At 40.9% G+C, this 14,986-nt stretch overlaps 1 protein-coding gene across 1 annotated transcript; it reads right to left on the reverse strand.

Annotated features, from left to right (window-relative positions):
• Window positions 1-225: 225 nt before the first annotated feature.
• Window positions 226-13,898, reverse strand: NONO (non-POU domain containing octamer binding). The gene is made up of 11 exons (XM_037126711.2): window positions 13,799-13,898; window positions 7,588-7,771; window positions 6,433-6,626; window positions 4,965-5,266; window positions 4,269-4,364; window positions 3,881-4,077; window positions 3,448-3,532; window positions 2,919-3,021; window positions 2,317-2,356; window positions 1,984-2,093; window positions 226-1,248 (listed from the first exon to the last, which is right to left on the reverse strand). Exons 2-11 carry the CDS (start codon window positions 7,760-7,762, stop codon window positions 1,114-1,116), a joined length of 1,437 nt encoding a protein of 478 aa, XP_036982606.1. The 5' UTR covers window positions 7,763-7,771; window positions 13,799-13,898; the 3' UTR covers window positions 226-1,113.
• Window positions 13,899-14,986: the final 1,088 nt, after the last annotated feature.

Here is a 14,986-nt window from a genome sequence, read left to right on the forward strand (position 1 = left end):
GCACCCCAGCCACCGGGCCCATTTTCTTCCTTTCAAACAGCTTCCCCCCCATCCGTATAACTTCTGTGTGCCACCGATAGCACCAATCTTTGTCACCCACTTCACCTACAGTATGCACCCAACCCCTGCCATGTTTGCCTAGATGGATACTTTATAAAACCTACTGCTCATCTCCTGAGACAGAACTCCCCTCCCTCCCTTCCCCTTCAAAAATAGCACAGAAGATTAAAAGGCTTAAAATGTATTTTAATAAGTTGATGCTGCATTACTGCTCCATTTTCCAGAAAAACTCCAGAGGTATCAGGGACAAATCAAACATGGTACACCAATTAAAAAAATGCACAGCATAACTACCTAAGATAGGCAAGGCTAAGAGCTACTGTCGAACATTCAGCATACAGCAACCCTGTTCCCAAGATTGTACTAGGCCTATCAAGAAAAGCTGTTATCGGCACATCAGACACAAAACCGCCATTCCTGGGTCGTCCCTACCCAAGAAGAATAAGGAGGCAAGTTAACACAAGATTTTTAAAAAGATATACTAAAATGAAAATGTCTAAGAGAAAATGTCTTCCTTAGGACACGAAGGGATAATATATGGGATATAACAGAACCGTATGTATGTTATCTGTGACCTCTGCGGACATTTGCCTGAATTCCCACCTGGGAGTGAATGGAGTGAGGAGGCTAAATTCATTGGGGGATGTTGGTGGGTTTTGTGGTATATGTGGCAGTGTCTCTGGGGTTGGGGAATTTAAGAATGAGAAAGCAAATACAACAGGATAAACAAAGAATGGAATGATCAAGATTAATGGGGGCTCTAACTGGATCCACATTGTCATTGTTCCCTCCCTCCCAGGCCCTCAATAATCGCATGAGGCTTCAGGAATGCACCACACAGATATGATTAAATGATATACCATACAGAATTCATTTGTTAAATATTGCCCTTCCCTTGCCCTCTGCCTCCAGCATACTCTCTAGATAGAGTAGTACAGGCAGGGAAGACCTAACTATTGGGAGGAATCCCTAACACTTCCAGGGTAGAATTCCGGCTAGTCCAAAAAGGGTCCTTCTTTTAAGGGTTTTGGGGAACTAGACAATGCAATTTTATTAGTAACGGCGACGTTTGTTTGGAGCAAATTCAGCTCCAGGAGCTGCACGGTTGAATGCAGGAGGGGTTCCACCAATTGCCCCTATTCCTTCCATTGTAGCAGCTTGGCCGAAGCGTTCGGTAGTTGGTGGGGTCTTAAAGGGAAAAAGAGTAACATTATGATATAACCTATGTCCTAAGCTTCCCACCCATGTGCAGCCCCTCCCTTGGAGGCCATCTCCACCCAATTTTTCAAGGCTCCTGATGCTGGGGGTGCCTAAGCCTGTTTAAAACTCTGTGGATAGATGTCCCTAAAAGAAAGGTTGCCTGGATTACAGACCCACCTACCCACCCACCCCACCTTTAACTTTCTAGCTCTATTCTTATTGGCTAAGCAGTAACCACACACTAAATTCCTAGGATGGGTAAGTTCTACCTACATTTTTTGTCCTGAACTAGGTACATGGACAAGGGCAGGCAACCACTATTCAAGCAACCTGAAACATACCCTGTTTTAACGTTTTTGACATGAGACCTAAAACTACCTCAGAATTATATGAACCATAAAGCCTTTTGCATTCACACCTATTTTATGCGATAATGCCTAGCCCTCACTGCCTTCTAGACAAGAACCTGTTCATCCTGGGAAGCAACAGAACAGTAAGATGGGCCTATCAGAGGCCTCTGCTTACTCTTAATGAAGTACAGTTTGAGATTGGGTTTGCTCAAGATTCAAAAATAAAGATCTTGAGGTTACATTTAATAGACAACGGTGGTTCTAAACACTGTTATCTACAGCAAAATTATGGCAGGCTCAGGGACTGTGGAGGCAAAGTCTTTTCTTCTCCTATCACCATTTAGAGTTACTCTAAGGCCCCGCATTTTATTACCAATCCCAAGGTTCCATCTGGCATCATAGTGGCAGGTCCTGGAGGAGCTGGGGTACCAGCCGGCACAGGAGCAGGGGGCATGGCGCCTCTGTTATTTATGCCCATAGCACCTAAAGCAGAGTAGCATGATCAGTATAGCAGACAGATATCATCAGTCTCTTTCTGTTCTAAAGGAAACAATTCAAGATCTTTGGGCTAAGACATATTACCCCCCCCAATGATGCTCCCAGAAATGTGAACTACTTAAATCTGGCCTATATGAGATAAGCTATATAGTTCATCAGATATGAGACAAAAATGGAAATCAGAGCCATTAACCTCCTGATTCCTTACCTCCCATAGCCATCTGGCCCATCCGTATCTCCTGCTCTCTCTAAAAAACAAAGAAACACGCTTTGTGTCTAAGACGGCACTCTACCTTGCATTCTACCACAATCCACTGAGGACCACACACTAGGGGAAGTAGACAAGAGTGATAACACACCCCAAGTGCACTGAGACCAAGCTGAGGAACACCAACAGTTCCTCCCAAGTTATGCAGTGAATTTCAATTCAAGACCAGCTAATAGGACACAAGTCAGAGCCTCCTCTTAGGTACAGGAGAGTTGAAAGGGGAAAGATGGCTGTTTTTTTCTACAATTCTAACGACAGCAGGGGACCCATCAAGGTTGCTACAGAACTGGATATATCCCGCCCTGCAGTCACTAAGTCTGAAATGCATACACTGGGCCCCATTCTGAATTCCCTATGGGGCGAAAAGATCTCTCCTTCAAACCTTACCTTTCTTTCCTGCGAATCCTTTCTAAAAGGAATTGCACAGACTGGAAAAATTTATCATAACCTGGTGTATTGTACAGCCCTAGTGGCAGATGATTCCTAGTGGCTTTGTCATATCATGACTGGCCTGGTACAGCACGGGCACAAAGAAGATATACCGCATCAGGGAAGGTTCCCTTGAATCCTTCCTGCTGCCTCCGCATCATTTCTTCCTGCTGCCTCCGCATCTCTTCTTCACGGCGCCTGCGCTCCTCTTCCTGCCTACACAAAGAATCGCCAAGGTATTTAAGCAGAGGTATTCCAGAACTTGAGCAGATAATAGGGGACTCAGCCAAAGGGATCAACAGCCCAGTGAAAATTATCATAGTTCTCTAACAAACTCAATGTTCCATGTGCCCAGCCCTAAAGCAGCCCAGATATGTCCCTTGGGGGAAAAAACTTGTCCTTTCCCAAAGGAGCCTCATGAGACCAGCATTCAGCTTCAGCTGCTTTCTCTTTGGGGTAGCCCTGAATAATTCCCAGAACAACAGGCAGCTGAAATATCTCCCTTCCAAAGGGAAAACTTCAGAAATGGCCAGAAATGTTTGCCAATATATTTACAAATGCGTGAAGTAGCATGGTGGTAGGAAGCATTAGTGAGACATTACCTTTTAGAGTTGTTGGAGAAAAGGGGGTGAGAAGGGTTACCTGAGCTCCAGTTGCTTTCGTTTTTGCACTTCTTGGTTGTGCAGCTCTTCCATCCTCCGAAGTTCTTCTTGACGCCTCATCAGATCTAGAAAAACAACATACCAATTGAGAGTACTCTTCATTCTCCTCATATGGGCCCAAAAATTTTCCATAATTAAAGATCTAGGAAGCAAAGGGGATATATAATCCCTGAGTGGCCATCCGAGGTATCCAGATTCCAAAAATAAAGCCAAACCTATTATTTCCTTTCTCCACAGAATCCAGTATTCTCTGCCACATCTCCAAGCTCATTTGCCTACCAAGATCAACAAAATATTTCAGAGAATAAAAGTAGAGGTTTAGGCCTTTCTCTACTGATTGATACAAAGAAACTCCGGAAATAAATTTATTTTGGTTCTTTTTCTAGTTTTAAGACTTATAGGCCTATACTCACCCTGCCTCATTAGCATGACCTGGTGCTCATGGCGAGCAGCCTCCATCTCCATCTCCAGTTTCTCACGAGCTTCCTTAATGTTGCGGTCCACTTGGTCCTGCTGCTGTTTCTCCATTTCAATAAGTGCCTTCCAGCGCATGGCATACTCATACTCAAAGGAGCCAGGCTGTGCAAATCTAGGTGGCTGCTCCCGCTCCCTAAAGACAAGGTTCCTGGGTTACTAAAACTCTGTCCAAGATTCTAACTATGCAAGGCATCTCTCCTGAGGGCCAAGATAATGACTGCCAGTGAAGGCTTATAGCAAAGGCCTGCTTCTTTAACACATTCTTTTACAAGCTTCCTTAAGAACAGATAAACACCTAACAGGGAATCTGTCAGGACTACATACTTGTGAAATTGCTGGTTCTTTATAACCAGCTTCTCTGGAAGTCCCTCTTCATCATCTAACTGGTCCATGGGCTCCACAGTCACAGGCCGAGGAAATCTGGGAGAAAACAAGATCGAATTATACCCTACACTAGGCTCCCTTTCTACATCTGCCACCGATACAATGAACTAGTTTTAGAGGTGAGGACTAGACAATTAACTTTTTGAAGGGATTTTATACCTAGTCCCAAGTAACCAATTTCTTTTAATAGCATTATGTGGAACCTGGGGTTGATAGGATCAAGTCAAGCTTCAGATCTGTGAATGCAGCCTTAAAAAAGATGTTCGAAGTAGGTAGATACAGTACTTAAGTGCAGCCTAAATATCTGGGTATCTGCAGAACTCCTGACAACTTGGAGTAAATACCAAGATGTTGCATGCACAAAACTACTTTCAGAATTATAAAACTTCAAAGGGATGATTTAATACTGATTACATGATGACCTGCTGAAGGACTGAAAAAGTTTACTTCTTAATCCTCACACTACTTGCGTTAATTTAAGATTGCACCGAAAACCCTACTAGAAAGCTGAATTAGTAGCAACAGTCTTTAAATGAACAAAGGAATAGGGTTCCTAAAGGCCAACTCCCCAGACCACACACACACACACAAAAGTGACTATCTAAGGTCTATTTCTGAAAATGACCCCTCACTCACGTAGTTAGCAGAAAGGAACCTTCACTGCATCTGTCCAGAGCTTTCCGAGCAGCTGGCTTCCCTGAGAATTCAACAATGCCTTTTCCAGAGGGCCTTCCTCGATCATCCACAATGACTACGGCCCTCTCCACCTGGCCGAACACAGAAAAGGCTTCCTCCAGCAGTTCGTTGGACACATACTGAGGAAGGTTTCTAACTGTAAGGGATGCACTATGGCAGGCAAAGCGCACACGCAGCTGCTTTCCACGGAGTGGCATGTTGTCCAGCTCCACTTTAGCAATCTCTGCCAGAGTTCTTGTTTCCTAGAAAGCAGAGGAAGTAAGAATAATTCAGTTTGAAAGAACAAATGCACAGGTGTCAAGAGTCTAAAGTAACACTGCTCAATACGAAATGCCTCAAAATAACAGGAGTTTGGCTACAAGTGTAATAACAAACATGGATCGAACTGGGAGAATGGAACTGTATGTTCCAGTTAACTCTTTGGTTAGCGTAAGTGCTCTGATGGCCTTGCAATAATCCAACTGGAAATCCTAAAAGTTAGGAACACTTACATGGCCATCAGTACCACAGGGTATTCTCCCAAGTGGTAACAGATCATGTGGACAATGACCAGCCTAAAACCTACCCTTACAATACAGTAGCTAGAATATTTAAATTTCAGCTAGCTATATACAAGTTACCAGAATCACTTATTTCCTCCAAGAGGCCTCTTTAGAACCACAGATCTTGATGGGACCCCCTTCACATCACTGAAGAGGAATCTGAGCCCCAGAGAACATGACTTGCCTATAGAGTCTTGAGTGGTAAATCTGGAAGGAATACTAGTTCTGACCACATCATGTTCCTCACTTAGAGAGACAAATAACGCCTAGAAAGGTGGCCCCCATACGCCCTACATATTTCCTAAATCAAATTATATTTTTTAAAAATAGGTCTATACTTAAAATAATTAAGACAATAAATTTTATAATATATGTATTTTAGCATAATTAAATTAAAAAATAAAGAAAACTGTCCCCTCATGGTTTTAAAGAGTCTTAAATGAGACAATACATATAGTAGAAGGGCTCTGGAAATAAATTATATAAGCTTTGACTATTACTAAAATAAAAACTTTTTCCCATTTTTCCTGGGAAAAAACCTCTAACATACTAAAGTATTTCTGAAGAGTAATAAATAGGAGAAGAGTATATATAAAACAAGATGAACTGTGAGTTGTTAATTCCTGATGCTGAGTGGTATGTGCAGATTCAATATACTATTCTACTTCTGTATGTTTAAAACTTCCTAATTAAAAAAGTTCCAAAGGGCCTACTTTAGCCCTAGTGTCTTAGGCAAATAAACCTATGTTATTCTTAAAACAAAATAAAAACCTATGAGGTTTTAAGAGACAATCTGAGAATTATTTACTGTCTAATTTTCCATACCCATCATTCCCCAGCTTTGCTCTATAAACCTAGTTGCTTACCAAGCGGATAAAGCCAAAGCCCTTATCCTTATGAATGAAGACTTCGCCTGCCTTCCCATATTTCTCAAATAGTTTCCTCATTTCCTCCTCAGTGATGTCAGGAGGAAGATTGCCCACAAAGAGCCGGCTACGCTGGGTGAAGGTCTTCTCTCCTGGTTTCCTAAAATTCTTCAGGTCAATAGTCAAACCTTCATCTGAGAGAAGACACATAGTCAATCAAAGATTGAGAGAAAGAGATTTACAGTCATTCTCAAAGAGCTACAACTACTGCTAGATTAGGAGACCTGGTTGCTATAGGAAAATGAAACACTATTTCCCATTGCAATCTACCCACTAACCACTTATCCTTAAACTGCACCTTAAGACTGTGAAAGCAGTATCAAGACATCTGGGGGGATGTCTCAAAAGCTCTACTGTGGGCCAGGACCCAACCTGGACTAAGTCATAGACAGACAATACAGGAGCTACTGGCCAAAGAGAAAACTATGCAAGTCAAGGAATTCATGTGAGAAGGGACAGATTTTTAAATGTAAAACATAACTGCTCCATTTCCCTATCTCACCAATCTTTATAACCTTATAGTTCCCATTTTCATACTTGGGGATAACAGAACGTAGAGAAATAAGTTAGAAAAGAGTATTCTTTGTAGAAATCAAGAGGGTCCAAAGTAGGTTCTAGTCTTAGAGGCATACCACAGGTGTTCAAAGTTTGCTGAACAACTGGGAACATACCTTTAAAGACTTTTCACCAATTAAAAATGGGCTGGCACAGGCCCTAGGCTCAAAGTGTAATAATTACTCAGTACTAGACTACTTCCCCATTAAGACTTAAAGACTTCTTCTATATGTTCCCTAACTACCAGTCATCTGATTACCTCAAAGAAACTAAGCTGAGGTAAAACACGCAGACATCTGTTTAGCAGTAAAATGTGTAAACACAGCAAAGCAACCTAAACTCAATTGCTATCCTATAACATGTCTGTTCCTTGGTTTCAGAGAATCAGCCCTTTTTCTATCTTAAGAAGTATTAAGAGGTAAACAGAGAAAAGAAAAAAAAAGCCAATTTAAAAAATAATCCCAAAAGACTAACCTAAAATCCAAGAACCCATTCCCAAGAGGGAACCTATCTCTACCCCGTTACTTAGCATGCACTCACTCTGGCTGCTGGCTTGTTGCCCATTTGCAGGTATTGGTGGTGGCGGTTGCTGCTGCTGTTGCTGTTGCTGCTGCTGTTGCTGCTGCTGCTGGTGGTGCTGCTGGTGGTGATGCTGATGATGCTTCCTTGGAGCATGGTTTTGCTTCTCCAAGTTAAAGGTTTTATTGCTCTGCATTTTTAAACCCTAAAAATAAAATATGAACTGTCAAATACATTCAGTGCTAGGAATGCAATCAGTCACCTTTACTACCCTGGCTTTTGCCAGACCCAAACAATTGGTTATTTTAAATAGTGTGGCAAAGGAGTACATTCAAAAATATAATATAAAAAACAACCAGGCATTAGCAGTTATGTGGCACATAGAAACTAGACAAGTACCAGACAAGAAGAGCTTGTACTAGGAATGACTTGTGGTATCTGCTCGTTCAATAATTTTACACATAATAGGGAACTACCTTCCTAAAAGAATCTACCCCCTAAAAATTGACCCTCTCATAATATTAATGCATATTAAAAAATATGACAATGGAAACAGATTCTGGTTGTCACAATGGCAAAAATTAGTAAGCCTTGTTCTTCTCTGGCACCTTACACAGTCCTAGCCTACACTAGATACTATGGAATGAGCAGCAGGAAAAGTATATATGGGCTGTAGAGTTAGACAGACTTAGGTTCCAAGCATGGTCCTAATACCAGTCCTGTACTACTTAGTAATAAATTATGTCTGCATCAGTTTCTTAAACTATTATAAAGAGTATAATAAATACCTACCTCTCGAAATGGCTATATCTACAAATAAATATGTGAAAACAGTAGTTCAACCACTCAGTAAATACTATTGCTAATCACAATAGAAAGATAAATGGTTACCAAAGCAATAAGAGCAACAAATAAGAAAATGAATATACAAACATAAAATATTAAATTCTGTCATTTAAAAATCAAAATAAGGTTAAAAAATAAATGAAGTCTCTGGCTGGTGTAGCTCAGTGGATTGAGCGCGGGCCTGAGAACCACACGATCATGGTTCAATTCCCAGTCAGGGCACATGCCTAGGTCGCAGGCTAGTTCCCAGCAGGGGACTCACGAGACAACCATACATTGATATTTCTCTCCTTCTCTCCTTCCCTTCCTCTCTAAATAAATAAAATCTTAAAAAAATATTTATATGTCAAATTATCACACACACACAAAAGAAAAGTCTTGGTGCAATTCAGACTGAATTCAAAAGTTGATTGTTTTAAACTGCAAGTTTTCTAACTGATCAGTTTAACAAACTGAGGACAGACTTCGGCATCCAAAGACAGTTTTTTAGTAAATGAAATAAAAGGGAAAAGTCAATTCTAAATCTTTACCCCTGAATACAAGACCCTGTAGTCAGAATCCAGCCAAAGAAAAGATACAGAAAATGATGTTTTTTTGTGAATACTGTGTTAACATGATTTCTTTAAAATAGTACAACTTATATTCCATAGATGCAATTATGAAATACTCTTTCCAAAAATTGTTTCATAACACAACAGGTAACAAGTGCTATCAAAATTAAGATGTTCATGTTCTTTAACTCAGATATTCCTAGAAATTTACCCTAAAAATGTAACTTTAAAATTTTAAGTCAAGGACACTTGGACAAATCCAAGGAGGGGGGCTGGGGGAGAGTGGTGGGGAGGAATAGGTTGACAACTGTACTTGAACAACAACAAAAAAAGCCCTGGCTGGTGTGACTCAGTGGATTGAGCGTGTGGGCTTGGGAACCAAAGGGTCATTGGTTCCATTCCCAGTCAGGGCACATGCTTGAGAGGCAACCACACATTGATATTTCTCTTCCTTTTTGTCTCCCTCTCCCTCTAAGAAAATTAAATAAATAATGAAATCTAAAAAAGAAAGTGTATTTTTAGACATTAGGGTAGAACTGTAATCTGTTCTTCAAAGGTATTTCTCAAAGTTATTTGCACAGTAAATTCTAAATGTTTATTCTATTTCTGGGTCTTAAGCGACATAGTATTGCAAAGTCGTAGACAATTTATTCCAGCATTTGAATTGTCAATACATAAACGGACTTAAATAAATTGAGTTAAAAAAAACCCCACATACATGAAATATCCACTCAATGGCCTTTATGGTAACAAAACAATAAAAATGACTTACATACCCAAAAAGTGGGGAAGAGTTTTTAATAAATTATGGTATAGCTATACAATGGAATGTTACACAGCATTAAAAAATTTAAAGACCATGCAAACATGAAAAAATATTGATGCTTTAAGAGGGAAAAGGTTTTTTTTTTTAAATGTATGAATGTAGACAAGTAACAAAAGGTAGGCGAAAATGACAAATGTCCTGCTTGTAGGTTTTTTTTTTTTACACTAACTTTTGTTACTAATTCATTCAACAAATAAATATTCACTGAGTGCCTATTTTGCTAAGGCAGTATTCTAGGTGCTTAGCGTACATCAATGAACAAAGCAAAGATTCTTACCTTCCGGGATCTTACCCTCTAGTGAGAGACAAAACAATATACATAATAATTCAATTACTTTAAGAGGTGTTACCGGAAGATAAAGAAAAACAGGGTGGTGGGCAAAGTGGATAGGGAGTGAGAGATAGAAGACAGTAATTTTAAATAGGAGCTGTAAGGTAAGCCCCACTGGAAAGTTGACATTTAAACCCAGACTTGGTCATTTATGTTACTTCATCAATTTTATGTTTCCCATTAATAAGCACTTATGACAAAATACTTACTTCTTTGTTATCTACAGACCTAGTACTAAAAAAGTCATTGTTAACATTCTGGTGTATACCCTTCCAGTCACTGATCTTTATGTATTTGTAAGTACTCAAAATAGGGTAGTATAAGAACTATTTTATAAATTTATATGACTATTACATAATACTTTTATAATTTCTTTTCTATTTTATGACAAATGACTGACAGTTTTCATGTCTCTAATCTTCTACATTGTTAATGGACTTGGTATTCAGCTGCCAACCAAGCTACTGCTGTGTTGGACACCTGAGTTGCTTCTAATTTCTCACCATTATAAACAATGCTCATGGCTAAACCTTGGGGCACACCCCTGAGCAAATATTCCTCTCGTGATTTCCATTTTTGCTTCTTTACCTTCCAAAACATACATTATCAGTTCAATGACTGTGATCATAATGCACCATTGTATATTCAGCTTTTCTTAATTTCTACAATGTCAACATAATTATAATTTTTAACAGCTACATAAAGCTCAATGGATTTACTAAACTATTGAACTACTCTCTACTATGAGACATTTAGGTTGTTTTCAACGTTTTCTTATCATAATGCTGCAGTAAATATCTTTGTGGTTGTAGCTTTCTGCTTAATTATTTCCTTAGGATAAAAACAGAGTAACTGAATCTGTGACTATTGCCACATAGTGAGTGCAACGTCGTTTTCTTAAACAGCTGTTTAAGAACTTTAACAACTTTAAATGCCATGAATAACAGTTTTACAGAAAATGGAATACCTTTTTAAAAACAGAAAATCATGATTTAAAAATAAAATACACACAAAAAATAATAACATGCAAAATTCAAGGTGTACGGCAGCAACAGTTGGAGGCAGGCTAACGTGGGCATTAGAATCAGATCTTTTCCTATTTCGGTCCCGGCTACTAAACACCTCTCCTTTCCCTAATGCCAAAGTGACCTATAACAGAAACTTGAATTATCTTCACAGTCAGTTTTTCAACTAGGTCTTCTTATCTCTGGCTAGAATCCAAGGAGCCTCTTACATCTTACCCACACCTCATCATTTCATTTCAAAAAGGCCATTTTAGGGGTGGGTTGGGTGGAGGGTAGCAAAAGGGAAAAAACTGGAAGTAATAGAACAAACAATAAAAAAAAAAAAAAAGAAAAGCCCTGGCTGGTGTAGCTCAGTGGATTGAGCATGGGCCTGTGAAGCAAAGGGTTGCTGGTTCGATTCCCAGTCAGGACACATGCCTGGGTTGCAGGCAAGGTCCCCATTAGGGGACACATGAGAGGCAACCACACATTGATGTTTCTCTCCCACTCTTTCTCCTTCCCTTCCTCTCTAAAAATAAATATATAAAATATTTTTAAAAACAAGAAGAAAAGAAAGGCCATTTTACAACTTCTTAGTAGGAATGACCTTCCTCTTTGAAAACAGAAGTGCTAGGATATTCTAAACCATTTAAGATTACTTCAAGGCAGGTTAGTTTTGAACTTAGAAAATACAGCCTGGTAGTTAAGAGGCTATGATAAATATCATAATATATGTTATTTATCAGCCATTATGTCAGGCACTGAGCTAAGTCTGAATTCTCACTTAGTACTCACAACTACTATACTTCTGAATAAGAAAAATGATGCCCATCCAAGGTCACACAGTATGATGGAGTAGAGAATGGAGAATCTCCTTCTCACCACTATACCACAAGCTTTGTAATCAAACTCACCTCAATTTCAGAGTCCAACGAACTTACTAGCCATGTCACCTACCTTCTGAGCCTCAGATTCCTCACCTGTAAGGTGGGGGTTAACAGTATCTAACTCACAGGGCTGGTTATTTTAAGGACTAAATGAGATCACGTACATAGCAGGGACTTGTTGGCTGCCACTGCCCTTATCTTTACACATGGTGGGTGCGTAAGTTAGACAAATGTCATCAATTACATTCTTCCCCCACTCTTCTGAATTCTAGCAAAAATCACTTGTATTACCAAATCCCTGACCTTGTGTTTTTAAGGTATTTCCATAATGTTAATCTTTATAATCCCTCCTTCAGTTTGTCCTTTCCCAGACACTCAATAGTGAACACTAAGCCATGTTGTATGAGATCACCTGCTTCTGATGATGACCACCAATATAACTTGGAAATAGGAGCAGAAATTTCTGAGTAATAAATTCACTGCCCCCTAACCATGGGACCTTTGAGAAGAGAACAAATATCAGCAGCAAAGATTTCTGTTAAAAGACAAACCTGGATGAAGGACTTGCTTGACAAAATATGTATTGTTGGTTTAGAAAGACTAGGGATACTGGGCACAAACGTTTAGGTACAGGACACCAAGTACTGTATCGCACACATCTAAAATCTAAATTAAATGTCCCCTTAATTTTCAGGATAAGGGTCAAATTTTTAAGTGGAAACAACAGGGAAAATCTGGTAAAAATCTACCAGACTAAGATGGGCTCGTGGTTATGAACCAGCCTTAAAGCTGTAGAATCCACTGATATGGTAAGGTCTTTTAAAAAAAATATCTAAGAGTTTCTTAGGACCTTCCATTTAATAACAAGTTGGGCAAAGACAGTATGTATAAATCTAGTTGGTGACCCCCTGCTAGTTATCAGATTAACCAAATTAAAATGCAAAACATAGAAAAATTTTAATTTACGACGAAAATGAAATTTTGTGTGTAACTCCTATGCAACGTATAGTAAAAAAACAATTCCCTTTGTAAAATTCTATTTAACCGAGCGTCCCATATTTTATCTTGCTACCCTACACCTACCTCAACCTAGATTTAAGATAGCAAAGTGCCTCCCGGTCATCTCTAATCTTGACTTCTGTTAAGAACACAAAGAAAGGTGTCACCTTACGGTAACCACTTCTCCAAGTAGAAAATACTCGATTTAAAAAAAAAATCCATAAAATTAAGTTTCATTTTTTAAAAGTGATGCCACACATGGGTCGAGTAGCTAGGCAACAAGACTTAAAAGCGGGGGCGGGGGGCGCACTCAGGAACCAGAGGACAAACGCAGCGGGATCCGCGCGAACAGATGAACTTCGCAGCTAAGAGTTTTGACAAAGAAACACCGCCCGGGGGGCTCAGTTGCTCGTTCGGAATTCCAGGCCTCGCGAGGCCGAGGGGAGGAGCGCCCGACAAAGCGCCTCCTCCTCCTTCTGCCCCCACTCCAGGGCTCTGGGATGATAGACCCCACACCCTCAGGCCCAGGGAACTTATTGACACGACTAATATTCGAGGCCACGTCGCACAAAAAAAACGCGGCGGGAGTCAGGTTTGAGTGCGATAAACCTCCGCGCGCAGGTGGACCGGTAAACGCGTGCGGCGGCGGGGACAAGGCCTCAAGGGGCCTCGGAACGATCCGCCAGCCTCCCTCCAAACCTAGCCTTGCCCCAGCCTCTTCCTTCAGTGCTTGTAGCAAGAAATCCTGCTCCTCTTTCAAAAGAGAAATAAGTCGTCCCCAAACTCACCCTCTACCGACTGTTCTTTCCTCAGAGTAACGGCGACGCTACACGGCCTCTACCGTCCCAAGAAAAGAGCGCGCGATGGCCGGAAACGAGACGACGGAGCTTGGTGCCTCCCCAGGGACACAAAGTGGCATTCTCGATTGGTTATGTAAACTGCCAATCAAGGTTCATCTTCAGAGGCGGAATCAGCTTTCCGCCATTTCTACGACCCTATTGGCTGTTGAATGCGAAAGACTTAGGTTCTGGTGAACGACAGATGGGGACAAAGAGCGAGACTCCGTACCTAATGCGCATGCGTTAGTTGCGTCCGCTAGAAGCCGAAAAGGAAGGGGGGAGGGGGATGGAGGCTCGGAAGGAGAGATGTAAACGGGCTAACGGAAAGACTGGAAGACCAAATGATGGGAGGGGGAGAGGAGAGGGGGGTAAAGAGGGAGAGAGAGGAAAATGGAATGAGAGGGAGAAGGGAGGAAAATGCGTGCTAGGCGTGCGCTGAGGATTCCTGCACTGCGCCTGTGCAAGAAGCAAGAGTAACAATGTCATTGTATTCGGTGTCATAGATCTAGCCTTTTCCTACTGAAAAAAAAAGGCCCCGCCATGTTTCTTTTTCACACTTCCTCATTAGGGCTAGCATTCTGACACTTCATACTTCATCAGATTTCTGGGTGCTTCGCCTGCTGCTAGGTCTGCCCATCGAGCCCAACTGAAATAATCATCACTATTGTTATGGTTATGGTTACAGTAAGGAGGGGAGGGGAGAAGGATTGATGCCCTATTCGCTGTGAATACACAGAATTGTAGCCAGGTACTTATTTCCATGGTAACCAGGAAACCCAGCAGTCCAAACGCCATTGTTCCCAAGATTTAGAGAGATTCAACAGGTGTCATCATTGCATGGGTACATCGTAAATCTCCAGGGTCAGTCTGTTCTCTACCCTGTAGGACACCAGTTTTCCAGCAACACCTAACTAGCCCTGTGGTTACTCAAGGGCTACGAGACTCAGCTGGTAGGTGTTTGTAGTTAATTCCCACTAATTAGCCAATTCACACTGAGGATTTCCGGGTGCCCCAATTGGCTCCACTTCATGTGTGGAAATAGTGAACCATACCTGTACTGTCCAATACAGCCTTCTGCGACGATAGAAATGTTCTGTGTCTGCTCTGTTCAATACAGTAGTTACCGGCCATATGCGA

This window comes from Artibeus jamaicensis, unplaced genomic scaffold (assembly GCF_021234435.1).
Source record: "Artibeus jamaicensis isolate MK-2021 breed Jamaican fruit bat unplaced genomic scaffold, CSHL_Jam_final scaffold_2375, whole genome shotgun sequence".
Classification (NCBI taxonomy): Eukaryota; Metazoa; Chordata; class Mammalia; order Chiroptera; family Phyllostomidae; genus Artibeus; species Artibeus jamaicensis.